We start from the raw sequence: 18045 nt of genomic DNA on the forward strand, positions 1-18045 counted from the left end.
GGATGATGGAGGACCCTCCTCGCATTGGACACTACCAACGCTGGCCAGGACTTGGGGCCTTGAGCTTGTTAGTATGCCCATGGCTTCCAAAAAGGGCCCCTGTGATGGTGCCTGCCATTACAGCCAAGGCATTGCTGAAGGCCAGTGCAATTGGACCGTTGAGATCGCACTGAATGGCAACATCTCTTAGAGGCATAAGAGCCATGGTCTGAGTTTGAGGACAAATCTAAAACCAACCTCAATGACTAAAGAGGAGCTAACCCTGATGGAGCAGGAGAGTGGTGCCGAGACGATTGGTCCTGGTAGCGGCAGTCTCAAGGAGAGCGATGTTGGGGTGAAGCAGATTGTTGCCAAAGCATGGCATGCTTGTCCCATGTTGGCATCAAAGTGCTAACTTAAACTTGTCTGGTGGCCACTCTTGGAGATGGGGAGCCCTGGACCGTCATCTCTATAAGATCCCAATCCACTTCAAACATCTCTGGGGTAGATGGCAAATCCAAATTTCTGGTTTGAATACCCCTTGATGGGGAGTCCAAGGTCACAGTTGTGACAGGTGTGGTGCAGGCATGTCACTAGGCTCTGCAGTGTGTCCCACTCCAGGACACACTCTTTTGGCCTTATCAGCCTTGATAGGTGACCTTTCTTGCTTGGCCTCTTCTTATGTGGTAACAGCAAATGAGATCAGTGCTGTGAAGCGTGTGGAGCCCTTGCACTGGGAGAATGTTGGTGCCAAGAGGTCTTAGTGGGTGTTTCAGCACCATGCTTGTTGTGCTTAAACAAAGCACACGAAATCTTTTATAGGAGAAAAGGCATTACACAGCATTTATTGAGAATACAACAGTTGCATAAGCTTTTCAATCACTCACAGACACAAACACCATGCATACACATCCCGCCAGATGATGTCAGTTACCAGTCCAGAGTCTGTATCAATCTAGTGGCCAGCTAGATCGAACACATAGGGGGAGCAGGGCCTTTGTTGGTCGATTGATCTGATGCTCCTTTAGAGTTGGTGGCAAGACGAACCCAAAGTTCCATAGCAAAGCACCCTGTTTTTATAATCCTCTTCTCTGTTGAAATCAATGGATTCCGCTCTGTCAGCCTATGACCAGAATGTTATCTTGTTGATGTCAATCGTTCCCAAACATCTCTTGAAGGCTCATCCTGTAATCAATCGTCTTTTGGGGGTGCCAGCTTCGCTTCAAGGCTCGTCAATCTGCCAATAGTCTAATCACTGCTTATGAGTATGCATCTTTGACGCCGGGTAGTCTGGTCTTCGCCCACACTCAACCTCCTCCTTCGGCCATCTGGTTCTGAGCAATAACTTTTGCACCTTATCTCGACACAGTCATACCCTTTTCACACACATAAGCAATGTTACAAGGGCTCTCAAGGTTATGCTGTACAACATCAACATCTGCATTGGCAAAGCAAAGAGGCATTGTAAATCAAGCAATTAAGGCCTCAGCCTTCAACATCCCTTTAGTCTCAACAACACAGACCAAAACTATCTTTTTAGTGAGTTTAGTAAACAGACCTAAGTAAACTTTAGGACAAAGAAATAGACATTTAACTAAAAGGGCTTATTGTAATATTAAACTACATTACTAAGCCTAAAATACAAATATAAAATGAATAAAACTTTCAGTTCCAACATGCTATCCTGCACCACAGGTGGCACACTGTGCACCAAGGGCGCTGGTTTCAGTGCCAATGCCAGTTACATCAACTGATTCCAACAGAAGAAGCCTTAGCCTCAAGTCTTTTTTTAGTTCTGGGGCAAAAGCCCTTACAAATATTGCACTCATCTGTTTAGTGCCTCTTGTCCAGGCACTTAAGGCAAGATTCAGGCAGATCACCTGTGGACATAGGCTTCTGACAAGAAGTGCAGGGCTTGAAGCCTTGGGATTGAGATGGTAAGAAGGAACTGAGCAGGGGGGTGGGCCATGTGATATATACAGCACCATAATGGTGCCACTATAGGGGACTCCACAGCCAACTGACAGGTACTGCTAAGGGAAAATCTTCCAATGACTGCTCATGCAGTGTACACATACCTGCTTGGAATGGACATGAAGAATTACTTGAAGAAATATAGGCTCTTCCTGATCATTGGAATTAAGGAGCTTGGAGATAAAACTAGTTATAAAGCCAGGCCAGACTATTTCCTTAGGCTACATCTACACTATAGGCTTGCAAAGCAACTACACTGCACGTGCGTTCTTGCGCACGTAAATTTACAGTAAGGTGTCGGAACAGAGGGTTTCTTGCGCAAGAGTTATTCCTCTCCCCACGAGGAATAAGCCCTCTTGCGCAAGAGCTCTTGCACAAGGCGGCAGTGTGGACGGGTAACAGGGGTTTCTTGCGCAAGAAACCCCTCTGGCTAAAATGGCCATCAGAGCTTTCTTGCGCAAGAGAGCGTCCAGTCCACACTGCCATGGACTCTCTTGTGCAAAAGCACATGGTAGTGTGGATGCGCTCTTGCGCGAGACCTTTTGCTCAAGGACTCTTGCGCAGAAGTTCTTGTGCAAAAAGCCTGCAGTTTAGATGTAGCCTCTGTCTGAGAACCTTATGCAGTAAATTGCTCACTGTTACTGACTTGAAGCGTCTTGAGCTTTTTTTTAGAGCACTTTATTTTGAGGCATTTAACTATCACTAATAATGAAAAATAAGGTTATCCTCACTTCCTCCATTTTTTAAAGCATTTCCATAGCTCTGCTGTCTAGCAGATTCAGTTTCTCAGACATAATTCCCACTCATTCATCTTACTTTGCAAGATGCATAGTAATCATGTACCAGTGTTTCTTCCAGCACATCAGCTGTTTTGCACAAAAGGTTTTAGTGTACCCTTTAATGCTCTCAAGAATTATGTTCTGTACTGTTAACTTTTTACCTCTGAGTTAGATAGGGAGATGGTTTCTTTTCAATGATAGTATTATAGCCTAGATGAACATTTTATTTCTTTAATATAAAGTTCACAGAACTTATCAGTCTAATATCTGGTATGAACAGATTGTCATTTTTCCCTTCTACCTCCCCTCCTAATGCAGTGTTTGAGTAGAACAAAGCTCAGTAGCTTTCTTTGCTGATATCAAACTGTGTGCCCTTTCCACTTAAAGTGGCATTGTGCTTTTCCCTCTACATTTTAATTAAACCTGAGCAGTTTCAATGCTCAGCTAATTCTTCTGTTTAAACAGGGTCCTCTGGTTCAACCTACTCAGCCTTTTTATTGTGAATCTTACACTCACGTGACTCCATATAAACATTAAACAGGCTTCTGTCTTGTGAGATGTGGAAAGAGATTGTGTAATTCTTTGAAAATAATAGCAGGTAATTGCATCAGTCAAAACACAATTGAGAACTCATGAGAGATTAACAAAACATAACACATTGCTTCTGTGATCAATGGCTTCTAATTCTTTGCATTATAAAGCACTGAAATATCATTTACTAAACATATTTTAGAAAAAACTGGATCACTGTCTAGCAGTGATATGCGAGAAAATACTTTGTAAAAAATCTTTAAATTCTGTTGCAAAATTATGACGATTAGGGATGGTTTCTATGGTAATGTTGGCTTTCTTTCCTTCTTTGAATAATAATAAACATTTATCTCCCAAAGACTACTTGGGCTGAAATGCAGAAACATTTGTTTGCCTTTAGAATGCACCTGACTTGCACTGTGTCATGTACTTAATTTTTTAAAAATTATCTAGGAGAAAAGGCACTAGATGCTACAAAGTTACTGACACCATTGCAAATTACATAAGTGAAAGACTTTATATTACATTCACTATGTGTGTATGCAAACATTTCAAACCAGTGTACTTCAGTGACAGTTGATTTGTCCAAGTAGTACCATTCTCCTTGCATACAGTTACAAGATCACATATTTGTTTCAATTAGAACACAAGGAAATAGATTTTGAAATTCCCTCCGTGTCCACACCACCAGTGCACAGAGTTTATTGCAGGCTATGGGGCATCTTTATGGGAATCTCTTTTTAAAAATATCAGAAGAGTATTGACATCTAGAAATCACCCTGAGCTGCAAGTTTCAGGTCCACGTCAGAATCTGGCCTTGTCAAAACATTAGCACATTCCCAGAGGGATTCATTCGCATTAGTGATCACTCTAAGCTGCAAATCAGCACAATCTTTTTTGTAAAGTTTCATGTGAAGGAACTTCAAATCAGGTTCATATTTATGTGTTGTGAAAATTCCAAGTGTTGGACACACAACTCAAAAGAGCACTATATAATTTTTGAGACACCCTTAAGGAAATGGTGGCAAGTATATACTCATGGGTAGTTATCTTGCAATAAACAACCTATCAATATTCTAGTTAAACTAACACAGAAAAGCACATGCAACCTGAAGACAAAGGCTAGATATCTGAGCATTTTACATTAATATGTAGATCTAATGGCTATTCTATTTTCCTAACTAGTTATTACTCTATAATTTTCAAACTCTAGCTATGATATTTAGCACTCTAAATATCTCAGGTCATTTTTTATCATTAATTTGTAATTGAGAGAGATACATTAAATAAAAAAGTTGCTATATGACCAGTGTTCCATTTACTTTTTCCTGTGTTCAAAATACATTTTTTTCTGTGCACGGAGGCATGTGCAGATGTGCACCACCAGTAGAAACACATGCTGCAGGCTGTGGGCACTCTGCTAATCAGCTGAGTGGCATTTGAATCTCTTCTGGATGCCCCCTCAGGCACTCAGTTTACAGTAACACTGTCTATGACATTAGGTTTCCTGTATAGCTGACATTTGTTCAAACAGCACTAACCATTACTAAATGTGATTGATAAACATAGTTTGTTTCATGGGTTCAGATGAGAACCTTACTGTATCTGTATTAGTGTATAGTTTCAGATTTACAGCGGATCTGAACAAAAAACCTGTACTAGCTTGTAATTCTACACTAAGGCTAAGTCTACACTGGCAGATTCTTGCAGAAGAACAGCCGTTCTTCCGCAAAAACTTGCTGGCTGTCTATACTGCATGAGCGTTCTTCCAGAAGTAAATTTACAGTACAGCGTTGTAAAACAGGGCTTCTTCTGGAAGAGTTATTCCTCTCCGCATGAGGAATAAGTCCTCTTGCGCAAGAGCTCTTCCAGAAGAGGGCAGTGTAGACAGGCAATATGAATTTCTTGCTCAAGAAGCTCTTGTGGTTAAAATGGCCATCAGAGCTTTCTTGCGGAAGAGAGCGTCTACACTGCCATGGATGCTCTTGTGCAAAAGCACATGGCAGTGTAGATGCTCTCTTGTGGAAGAGTTTTTGCCCAAGAACCCTTCCGCAAAAGAGTTCTTGTGCAAGAAGCTGCCAGTGTAGACGTAGCCTAACAGTAGTGGTGCAGAGTCCTTTCTCCCCCTCCCCCACAACCCTAGGAATATAAGATGGTAATAATGTCCCTTTTATGCATGTTTGCTTGGATCTTGAAATATTTAGAAGACAGCCATTCTTTTGAGCTTAGTTTCAATACTTGGTTCTGAATGGGTGATGCCTGCAGGGTTTTGGGTCAATTATTCCCATTAGATACAAGACTCTTATTTTGGATTCTTTACCTTGTAAAATGAATATTAAATTCCCATAACAGTACAGTCAGGAGACAGGTGGTTGGTTGAATATTTGGCTTTAAAGTCCATCTGAAGGAAGAACAAAGACTGGGACTCAAAGAGAAAACAACATGAAAATGCAGTTTGTATATTTTAATTGAGAAAAGTGGTTCTCCTTTTACATTAAGTAATCAAGGATTACTTATATGAGCAAGGCACACAGGAGCTGGCCATTAGTATGGAGAAAGCAGTAAGTCCCATCTGAGTGCAAGTTTCCCTAAAAATTGGTTGTAGTGTGATTGAGCCAAAGCTATAGTTTAGCCTTTCTATATAAATTGAGTGAAGTCATTATTCTCTTTGTAAAATGTAATATTAACATTTGCCTCCCCAAAAAATATAGGATAAATTCTAGCCCTATTTCAGTCAGTCAGTTTGCCAATTGATTTCAGTAGAGCCAGAATGTCTCCCATACATGCATTTTATCCTGCCAATTTCCCAAGTAAAACTATATTATATTTTCTCATTTTTTCTCCCCTTCCAGAGACTCCAATAAACCTCCAGTGGAAACTCTTTCCAGCTCACAGGGTAATACTTCAAACTTCTTTGCTGTTAATCCAACATTGGTGGGGACCTATATGAACAGTTATCACCCAGTGTCTTACCAAAGGCCTCAGCAGATGCCATTAGGAATCTACTGGACAAATGGAGATGGGGATTTTTTCAATACCAGAAATGAGAACACAGCTTCTGACTCGACTCCTACTACGGAAAGTAGTAGTGATGACACTGTCCATGTATCCAAATGGAATTTGATGTTGAGAAACAGTAGTGTGGAGAACAGTCTATTAACGGAAGCAAGTGATAAGCCTAAGACTGAAAAAGTGAATGATGTTTTGCTTCATTATTTCAAAGATATGGATCTGAACTTAAGACCAGAAACTCTACAAAATATTGGAAAAGCTTCCTCCAAGCATCAAAATGAAGTGTTTCCATACCCCGATTTTCTCCCCCCACCTTTCAACAACCTGGATTTACAAAAGTTGGCCATATCAAAATGGGATGACTGGAAGGTATTCTTTAATCCACCACCGGAAAAGTCTGTTATGAAATTAATCTCTCGTCTATTGGAAATTGAAAGGATGCAGCACTTAACTATATTAAAAGAGAAGACAAGAGACTTGACAGTATCTCCCAGTGTGATGCTTGGCAATAGACCTAGTTCCACAAAATCTATGCATCACTTGAAGCAGTCAAGATTGTCTGACCCTTCATGTCTCCAAACAGCTTTTAATGGAGAATATCAAGAGAAAAATAAATCTAGCTATTCTGGCTGCTGCATGCATGAGTGTAACAGCTCAAAATGGGAGCAGTGTCAAAATTGCAAATGGAGTGTTAGGTCATCCTCTATTAAAAGTTCATCCACAAAGCATCTTAGAGCATCTTGTGATGCCTTTAAAAGCTCTAAAGCCCCCATCATTTTAAACTCTAGCAACATGCTCTTGCGAAGGTCTTCCTCATGCTGTGTGGCGGCACCAAGAATTCAATCAACTGTTAAATTGACTTCCCAAAAGATACTGCCACCAGGTATTGCTGTAACCAGTCTTTACCCTGATAAGGACAATTCAAAATATAAACAGCCAAGGACCAAAAAGAAACTCTACAGAAAAAATGTAGTAACGAGTAAGCTAAAATCTGTATCTACCATGCCAAAGTAGAAATATACTGACACTGACAAATAGTAATTTCTTGAATTCATACTTCTCATTATGAGTGAGTCTTGCTTAGCAATCTTGTTTTAGCTTGATTTTTGTCAAGATAAAGTATTTTTAATGGTACGAGACAGAAGTAATATGAAATAATATTTGTGACAATTGAATCCACTTGGCAGCAGGCAGAGGGATAAAACGGATTTTTCTACATTTTACAAATGCTTTGCGTAACTTTTGAAATAACTGAATATAAGCATACCAGCAGATCATTCCAGAGTGTTTCACATTAACAGAAGTAGTATCGATATAGTAACATTGAGGTAGCGTCCAGAAGATCCCATTCAGCATCAGTGCTTCCCCATGTACTAGGTGCTGTTTCACTACATGATATGGTGTCGGCCATGAACAGTTCACATTCTAAGTGCAATATAAAAGGTGGGAAGAGAACTACAATTTCTACACGTCATTTTTTCTGATACATAGATTAAGGGTCAGTGGCCTGATTATATACATGGGAAAATAGTGAAACAAGATAAATGTGTATTTCTTGCGATATGAAATTACTCTTTCCTCAAAAAGGAAATTAAATGGAACAGCTGCTAAATTGATGACATTTTGCTGTACATACATAGAAATTGGGAAATTCAGATTTATGGTTCTGATTGCAACCATAGTTGTCTTTGTGTATGTTGGCCATGTTATTTTACACATGCGCACACACACACACCCCTATTGACACCTATTATGAGCTTCACCACCCTCTTTGAGGATACACATTACTACATACCATCAGGTACCTGGGCACTAGATCTATGTTATCTGATTCCCCAATGGAGCAGACTGGAAATTATGTAGTTCCATTTAATTCAAGTCAGTACACTATTCCCAATGTTACTTGTTCAGCTATTAAATTTGTTTTTATACTGCCCTCATATCTTCAGCAGTCTCTTGGTTTGACAAGTAATTGAGCTGTAAAGGTTGTCAGAGGTAAACTAGAGGCTTTTGGCACATGAAAAGGTGGAGGGATTACCATATTAGCTAAATATTTTTGCTAAAATGATCAGCAGTGAAATAGTTATCAGTGTTGACATTTCAAATAGTTTTAGGTTTCAGGGTTACCAGTCCTTAGCACAGTTCACCATTATTCATGGATAATTTTCTCAATACAAGCTAGAAATAATTGTTTTGAAACCCCAAAAATGTTAACTACTGGACTTTGTATATAATAAGGGCTGATATTACATACAATACAATGTAGCATGGCCTGTAATTCAACACATGCCTCCAACTGCTTCTCATCAGAGAAACTTGCATAAAATTATTTCTCAACAGTTCGGAGTTTAAAGTAAATAATAGTACAGGAGGGGAAGGAAGGTGGTGATTGCCATTTAACACCCTGATTTCAGTTGGTTATCACTTTTTGACTTTCATTTTGGAGCTGAAAGAGAAAGGGGCCATAGCACAAGCTGTCAGTAGATGCACTGAGTTGGAGTAATCTCTGCTGGCAGAGCTCTAATGGAACTTGGGGAGAAACTAAAGCTTCTTCCTTCCACCCCTTGACCCCATACAAATTCAAAGAGTGTTATCAAGGGAGACTAGCTTGAGCGTGCCTGGCTTACGATCTTAACCAATTCTTGTTCTGAAAAGAATTATTGGGAGCAATTGGGACATCTCCTCCCCCAAACGCACACTGATTGCTAGAACTCATAGTGATTACAAGGCTCTCACAACCCACTCCCACTGGTGGCTTGAGCAGGATATTTAAGATGCCAGTATTCAAGAACTTGAGGGCTTTTCAGCCATCAACAACTTTAACATCCATTCTTGCATCACAAACTGATTAAGACCTACTCAGGCAGGCTGAAAAGACCTTTCCAAAGTGATTAGCATTCACTGAAGTTACAGTTATAAGCTTTAAAGAAAAGATTTTTCCTCAAACTGCACCTTGGAATCAAATAGGTCTGTTTTCTAAGATCTACAGAGGTGTCATGTTCATGCTAGCAATACAATTAAAAATCCCAAGTACAGATAAATCCATTTGGAAGGTCACTTTGTGTGATTTCCTGCCTTGGTAAAACCCTTGCAGTACAGCTTGTCTCAAAACAGTTTTGTTTAATGAACACTTTAAATGGGAAGTTTCCTAAAAATATTTTGGAGCCTGATCTTAATCAAGCACCTGCAACTTGCAGGCAGTGGCTGCACTGGCAAAAAGGGACGCATAATATGCTGACAGTGCAGAACCACTAGAAGAAACTATATTAGAGAAAGCTTTCAGATCTCTTTCACCATGCTACTTAACTAACCCAGCAGTGATTTTTGAAGTTCAAAAACAAGACCAATGATGGATGGAAAGCCAGAGTGCACTTGGTCAGCTCAGCTGATTCCCATATCATTTGGAATTTCCTGAGGTCCCACTTCAAGGAAACATCCTTAGTAAAGGACAGCATATGAGTTTAAGAAGCAATCAAGACTATATGTGCTTAAATGTTATCATAGATAGCAGTAGTGTTATCACATGCTTAAGAGCTCTCATGAATTGGGGCACTAAAATTTAGAACCTCCAAATGTCCCTAAACCTTCTATTTTCCATACTTTCCACATTGGATTTCTCAAAGCAGCTATAGACCTACGTTTATGACCAATTGCATCCTGAATCAGAGTTTTGGATTGCTTTGGGCTAATGGAAACATCTCCTGAACTCAAAGCTGAAACCCAAAATCCAGCCTCTACATAAAAAATTGCACTTGTATTGCTCATGATGAGCAGCTCACTGCTCCAGGAAGTAGTTTATTATTACACTGTAGAAAAATATACTTCATATTTAGGCACAACCTGCATTTGTTACATTTTAAAAATGTATTAGTTCAGGTCTTGTAAGCCACAAGTGGTAAGTAATATATCTCACAGATCAAGGTTGTGAGCCAGAACTCATTTACATTTTCTCCTGCTAAATCTAAAAATTTTGTAATAAATATTTACCCCAGAGGTTTTCAAATTACATTTTTTAACCATTTTTCAGGATAAATGTTCTATGATTTGAAGTATTTGCATAATTGCATTTTATTTATAAGCTCTTGAAAATGCAGCCATAAATTTTAAATAAACTTGACATGTTTTTCTGAACAAATGCTGCGAGCAGTGACAGCTGGCTTGATGAATAACACAGTCATCACAGAACTCACTTAACCATGATTGGGTTATCAGTGACTAAGATTAGAATCAGCATTTTTGAAAGGTGAGAAGCTATTAACCAGCTAAATATAAAACTATTTAAATTCAGGTAAGCCAAAATTCACCCCAAACACAAGATATACCCTTTTTGTTATGTTCCATTTAAAACCATTGGCTAAGGCCAATTTGGTTTATATTTTGCAACATTTTCATTAATACCTACATATGAAAGGGCATATCGCTCACAACTGCACATCATTTAATAAAAATGAATCACAGTATGAAGTTGGAAAGTTTTCAGATTGAGGGGTTTTTAAAATAGTTTATAAATGGTTTGTAAAATAAATTATGAAAAATATGAATATATAATATACTAATGTCAGAATTATTCTAACAAGTGCGTAACTATGTGCCTGGGGGGGGAGGGGAGGGGAGAGAAGCATTTATATTCACTGTCCAAAGCATACAACAAGAGATGAAAAAAATCTCATGTTAGTTGCTATAAGTTATGGGTATGGATAGTTTTACACTTCAGAGTTTAAAAAAAATCACTAATAAAAATTAGACTAATTTACAATCTGGTAAATGAGTACTTCATTTTAAAAGCAGACATAAAAAACCCAAGACACATGAATTTGGGCTATTTTTGTCCTTTCTGACGTACAGAAGGCAGCTTGACAGGAATTCTTTTTGCTTCTCCATCCCCTTTAAAAAAAAGAGGGGGGGGGACATCAAGAACACAACATCTGCTTTGATTTGTTTTCCTTTAGGTCTCCCTTGAAAGACTATGATGTGGATTGGAAGCTCTCTGTCCTTCACTGAAGGTCTAAATTGAACCATTAGCCAAAGAATTTTTTTTTTCTGATTGTCAAGTGTTTGAGTTAAATAGGGATTATCAAAAGTGAACGTAACACTAAAGTTTTAGGTTTTAAACAGGCTTAATAAAAAATTATTTCTCTCCAAATTACACTTGTTTGGTTAATATGAATCTGCTGGTTGTTCAGTTGTTAATAGTCTTTCCCAGGAAAGACCTGTAATTTAAGTAGCAGGTTTGGGTTTGTTTTTTTAAAATTTTTGGCCTTCCTATAGCCTGAAGGAGCAGAAATGCAATTTTTCTTTTCACTCACAGATCTTTTTTCAATACACACATATGCTGACAGGAAATTATAGCCATTATTTCAAATGTTAGTGTGTGCATTGTCTTGTTGAGTATTCCCTACAATTCCTCAGTAGTCAATTTTATTATTCATTAATATACCTTTTAATTGTTCCTGTGTATCTGTGAAATGACAATTTTTAGAACAATGATTAAAATAAACCTGGACTAAATGGGTCAATATAGGTTAATAGGCAAGGTCTGAAATTGAAGCCTTTTGATTGATATATTCTGTAGGAGACTGTCCTCATTATGTTGATTGGACTTGTCCACATGTGACAATGTAAACATCACACTGAAAGATATAAAATAAATCCAAACTGATCCAGATATAATTGGAACATCTGACCCATTGTCTTTTCAAAACTAGTGATAATTTAAAACTGTGCCGTTATATACAGAGGAGGATGACAGCTATGAATGACGTGTCTACAGCAGGTTAATTGATAGTGTGTGGCTAGTTTTTCAGACTTGCATACACTACTGCTGATAAATGATATGCCAATGCACAGACAAGTACAACACCACACCAGTAAATATGGCTGCCTTTTGTTAATTGTCCCAAACTCAGTAAAATGGACTTGGCCAAAAAAGGATTAAAAAGGGTGACAAAGAAAGAAAACAGATATGCTGTCAACTATCAATACTGGAGAATTTTTCAAAACAAAATCACTACTTAGGAGTAGTTACCATTTAACTACACTCTTACTGCATTCCTCATCTATCAGCTTGGTTTTGAACTAAAATATGCCATGAAATCTTGATTCTGCGTAGTGTAAATCCTCTTCACATTAATTTCTAACACTGACAAAATAATTGGTAGTCTGCCCTGGACATGACTTTTGAGACAACTGTAAATGCCATCTTTCCTCCTTCAGAAGTCTGAACCATAATTTACCTTTATAGAGTCATCCCGGCAATTTAAAACGAATTCAGGTTATGGTGCTACATACAACTGCTTTGGCCAGGATCATGGCTACCATTAAATTGGATCGAGCCATTTGATTATTTCCAATGGTGGGTTTTTTATTTTAACAAAAATACTTTGTTGGTTAACAAAGACATTTGAAATCTCTTATTGGGGAGAAAAGCAGGGCAAGAATAGTCAGTGTCATAAGGAGAGAAAGAAGTAGCTAGTAATATGGGTATCTTACATTACATTCAGCATTATTTGTATGTTGTCTAGCTATTAAGGACTGGATCCAGAAAATATGCATGCAGTTTTTCACAACTGTAGCCCCACTGAATTAAAATGGGCCAATTGACATGCAAATAATTTCAAGAATTGGGACCTTAGAAACTCTTCTAAGCAGGAACTGTGTTTCTTTGTGTACACTTATTAAAGGAATTGTGGGTGCTACTGCTGCAATAGAAGTACTGGTTCACTCTCTACTCCAAAGGAACGTCTCAGCTATAGAGTATATCGGTATTCATGTCTTAACTACATGAAACACTCAACAATTTAATGGAAGAGAAAAAATCTGTGAGTGGAAACAAATGACACTGTTCTTTTTCAGTTGCACCTTTGTGTTGTGTGCAATAGTTTCCTTCTAAAGAAAAGTCAAGACAGTGCTTGAGAAATCTCAAAGAGTGCATGTTTTGGTTGCAGTAGGTTAGATTTCTCAGCCATTTTTTTCCTTCCATCTTTTAAGTTTTTAGTTTAAGACAATGCTCACTGGGTCTTGAATATTTGGGTGCCAGGAACTACAAAGAAACAGGAAACCCCAGTGTTCTAAGGAAGAGCATCTATCATTGCTATGAACCCCACATAGAATATTTTTTAATTGATAACCTTGTTTGATGGCAGGGAAAGACTAGAATTTAGCAGTTAAGAGGGAAACGTTTAAACAGGGGAGTTGAAGAGTTCATCTTAGAAGCAAATTTGCATGACACTGTGGTTAAGTACCTTTGGGTTTTAACCATTTTTTTTTGTTTTTTGTGTTTTGAGGTCTATATTAATTCTTGCCTGTGTGATATGCTCCTGGCAGATATACACAATTTTATTATTTAGTTTGGTTTTTCTGTAGTGTTACAGTCTTGTTTTTCCTTTATGTAACCTGTAAATATTGTTATAAATAAACCCTTTATTCTATTTATGATGATGTCTTGGTTGCTGCTTTTAGGGAAAGTGGCTATTTGTTGCTGGTAAGATCTTCCTTGAAGGCATACTAACTCTAATAATATAAAAAAGAAAGCTAAGTAATGCAAGAGTACCCTCCAGTTAACAGATTCTGGTACCAGTAGGTTATGCAACAAATATTCTTCTCTGCATTAAACCAGAACTTTCAAATTTTATAAACTGACTATTTAGAAAAACACTATAATTGCAGGAAGTATCACAAAAATAAAATTTCCAAATATCTACATTTTTTTGAATGCACCTAAAAAATCTGTTGATTCCTCTTGAAAAGGGAATCATGCAAATGGGCTGGTGGGACTCAGGACATACAATTTGTACAGCAGAAGATTTTTCTGCGTACAGATGAAGTAGGCAAACCAGATACACCATAAATCAGTTATCAGCATAAAACACCTGCTCTTGCTGGGGGCCATAGAATTGTGGCCCGACATAGGTGGGGCTAGGGCACTTGCATCTCCCTGATCACCTCTGTCAGTGAGGGTTAAAATTAAAGTCTCAGAATAAAAAGATGGCCCCTGCCCTAAAGTTATTACAATCTTAGTAGGAGATCAGACACAACCAACCAGTGCTTTTTTTGTGATGGTACTGCCTGGTATACAGTACTAGCACCTCCAATCAGAGCTCAACAACTTTTCCCCTGCAGTACGAGCACTTTTTTTTTTTTTTAAACAAAAAAAGCACTGGAGACATGAAGATTTTTGTAGGAATCTCAGTAAAGGAGAGTTTAAAGAGGGTGAGTTAGGCTGCAGGTGTTTCTGGAGAACTTCTCCCAAGCATGAGGGGCAGCATGGGACAAAGCAAACTGCTTGAAAACAGAGACTGGCATCACAGACTGATCAGAGGTGGGAGTCAGCACTTCAAATGTCAAGACTGGAATTCTGAAGTTCAAGGCCCTTCAGAGACAACGCCCTGCCAGCAGCTCTCACCTCTTTTAAACAAAGAGGCTTCAACTCAATTACTTCTAGTTAAAACTGTAGCATTGTTATCACCTTGGGAGAGAGATGGTCTCAAGTAGGCAGCTCCACGCTTTTAGAAACTGACAGGTCAATACAGTACCAAGACCTTAAATTTCACTCAGCAGTTAACAGGAAGCCTGTACAGAGCATCAAATTTCACATGCTCACAAATGAAAAACTCCAATTAACAAGTAAGCCACCACACTCTGCTTTATTTTTAAGCTGATTTATGGTGCTGTCTATCTAGACTGCATTGCTATTGTGTCACTTTAAGGTTTCAAGGTGACATGGTGAAGGAGGTCTGCACCCAAACGAATCTGAACTTCTTGTCTAGATGAAGACATCCAGCTATCCTGGCCACTGCTGCTATGTTGATTTAAAAAAAACAAACAAAAAACTAGTGAATCAACAATACATCCAGAAACAAATGGTACACACAACCCCTCAATTAAAGAGGCAACATAATTCTCTCCATTTCATCAGACTGCTTTTCCCATTCTACCAACTTCACACTCTTACCCTGATTAAGCTATATCCATCTATCTTGGACACTAACATGGCCCAATTAGTATAACACTCTTTGGAATGTATTTATCCTCACAAAACCTTGTACACTATTACCCCATTTTACAGATAGGGAACTGAGGCACAAAGATTCTTGCCGAAGGTCACAAAGGAAGTTTGTGATGGTGCAGGGAATTGAACCCTTCTGGTATCTCAGTGATTGATGCTGGCCTAAACTCAAAACAGAGAAAATGGAATCTGAAGAACAACATTGGCCTGGTGTAGTGGATGCAAATATTTGAAGTAAGTATTAAAAGCTTTGCCCATCAAATTTATAAACTAAACAAAAGTAAAAAACACAAGATGCAAATTAGTTCCAAGACTTTATTTTATTAACTTGAAGCAAGTGCCACTTTGAACATTTGCTGCCATCACTGTAAGTTACAGTTGGAGACTTATTACACTGTAGAAGATTAAGTTATATTCTCCAGTATTCTCACAGAATGATCAGTCTCCTGTGCATGGATCAATATATTCAAAGGTTCTTCAGAGGTTTATTGCCACTTACCCTACACATGGAGGAAAAACATTATTAAAAATGTATGATTCACAATCAAAATTCATTTAACAATGGTTTTCAATTATGTCAACCTATATGTATACACCTAAGCAACATACATAAATACAATAAAAGGCATTTGTAGTACACATTTTCAGTAATCTGACTCAGCACTGAAGCAGCAGTGCATTTAATTCTTGTCTAGGAGTCCAGATTCAAAAGTACTTTTAGTTTGTTTATTTTCAGTGACCATAAAACATAGATCATGGGTTAAATGCTTAGGTTCAACCAAGCTTCACTTCGCACAGAACTTGGTGTGGAGGCAACAAAAATAGCTGTACACCAGCCTCATCCAAAAGCCCCTGTGCAAGTTAAAGCAGTTTCAGAGATTCTTCTAACTTGTAATAGTTTGTAACAGTTGGGAACCAGCACAGTGTAGCACCATTCCAGTCAGACATCCAATTCTCCCCTATCCCAAGGGTTAAGAGGAATAGGGGTGGCAAATAGGTGGCTATGTGTCTCTATATTACACAGGAATCATCTGTGATGGGTAGGGGAGGGCATTTAGCTGGCTGTTCAAGCCGGAATTACAATTCCTTTGTTCTGCCAGAAAAATACAAAGAGTGCTAGAAGAGAGTATAGGGTCAAAGACCAGGATCCACTTGTTTTTCAACAATTTCTCATAATAAATTTTCCCCATTATAATGTTTGCTTTGCTGGCTGAAAGTAACTAAGAGACTATTAGCATATATAATGCATGTACTACAATAAAACCTGGGAACAAAATTTTGTATCCTCTGATAGTAAAATCTTAAATACAACAGTGATGCTAATATAACTATTTAAATATTAGGATGGAGACACGTGTGTGTATGCGCGCGCGCACGCGGATACACACACACACACATTTATTTCCATTTAATGTTGTTGACTCCTTCTTAAAGAAAAAATACCACACTAAAAATTTATCTGATAAGAAAAAAGCAAACAGATACAGTATTGTGTATCTTTCTACATTTGATCACAACAAAATCACAGACCAGAAATGAAATAAGCACGTCTTACATATAAATACCAGCACAACAGGACTATTCTTAGAATTACCAATAATGCAATAGTGCTAATGAAACCTAGGTCTGAATGCTGTAAACAGAAAGATTAGACAGATAACATGAAAAATATTTTATGTCTTTTATGGGACAGAAACCTTTGTTCATGTCTTCTGGTGGTCATCATCTTCTTTTGAGCTGCACCTACAACACAAAGAACAAGTAAACGAGCAACTTTATGCTTCTTTAGTATAGTTCTTAAAAGCTCTGTAGGTATAAGGTGCATTGTTTCTATTGGAGTTGACAACTCATTTCACTATTCTTAAATAGGGAGACAAAATAATGGTCAAAATCAACAGAAACAATAAGATTTCACTACATCTGCATAAAATTGCCACCGGAAGTGCTGGATAGGTCTATAGGCATCACCAAAACAGTGCAAATTACTTTGTGTGGAATTAACAAACAAGTATCTAGTTCTTCATCTCAAGTAAGAGAGAAATCTGCATTCTATTTCCTGTATGAACAAGAAACTTGGTATACTGAAGTAGGAACAGATTTACTTTTCATTAAAATGAAAATAAAAACTTAGAAAAGACAGGTTGAAGGTTCAAAATAGGCATGTAACATCACCCATCACCTGCCTGCTTCGTAGTTCATTACATCTCCTTGGTGGGGAACACCCCACCAGCAGAATGACTGCTTAGTCTCATTTTCTATCCTTGATTGCACTATATGTGCATGTTTGTTGCAATTATGTGCCTAGATGGATAAAGAAATCCTATTACAATTTTTGAAGAGTTTAAAAAAACCTAAACCCTGGCTTTTTTATACATTTTATGCAAATAATAAATGGAAATAGAAGATGCATTTATATGATCTCAAACTATATATAAAACATAAGTATGAATTGGAAAGTTTTAATCTGGATTCTTCTTGTTGCATACCTAACTCAAATGTTTCAAACTATTTTTTAACTTGTTGCTAAATGTTTATCTACACATGCTGTCAGAAATAACCTTGTTAGGAAGGTGAAGTTGGTGTCTCATCAAATCAGACCCATGGAGTAGGCGTTGAGTGGCCTGTGCCTCGCTTTCCTTTCTCTCTTTCAGCACCATCAAAAGGAAAAGTGAGAAAAACAGCATAAACATTAGTTAAAGCCTGAATTCAATCAAATATCCTACAGGAATAATTTCATAACAATGAAAGCAGATAGACAGTATCTGT

General features: G+C 38.0%; 2 protein-coding genes across 6 annotated transcripts in view; one reads left to right on the plus strand and one right to left on the minus strand.

Moving 5' to 3' along the window:
- FAM217A (family with sequence similarity 217 member A) overlaps window positions 1-10205 on the plus strand; it is a 36373-nt gene extending 26168 nt beyond the window's left edge. For both annotated transcript variants that reach the window (XM_075921317.2, XM_075921315.2), the window contains exon 8: window positions 6116-10205. In XM_075921317.2, the coding sequence (XP_075777432.2) occupies window positions 6116-7289 (1174 nt within the window). In that variant the 3' untranslated portion in view covers window positions 7290-10205. The remainder of the gene's footprint in view (window positions 1-6115) is intronic.
- Window positions 10206-12110: 1905 nt separating this feature from the next.
- The window catches only part of PRP4K (pre-mRNA processing factor kinase PRP4K), a 56774-nt gene continuing 50839 nt past the window's right edge, over window positions 12111-18045 (minus strand). For 2 of the 4 annotated variants that reach the window (XR_012901676.2, XR_012901674.2), the window contains one exon: window positions 12111-17923. The gene's annotated coding sequence lies outside the window, so the exon portion shown is untranslated. The remainder of the gene's footprint in view (window positions 17924-18045) is intronic. The other 2 variants (XR_012901677.2, XR_012901675.2) reach the window with 2 other exon arrangements.

Source organism: Pelodiscus sinensis, chromosome 2, assembly GCF_052426305.1.
Source record: "Pelodiscus sinensis isolate ZL-2025 chromosome 2, ASM5242630v1, whole genome shotgun sequence".
In the NCBI taxonomy this organism is placed as follows: Eukaryota; Metazoa; Chordata; order Testudines; family Trionychidae; genus Pelodiscus; species Pelodiscus sinensis.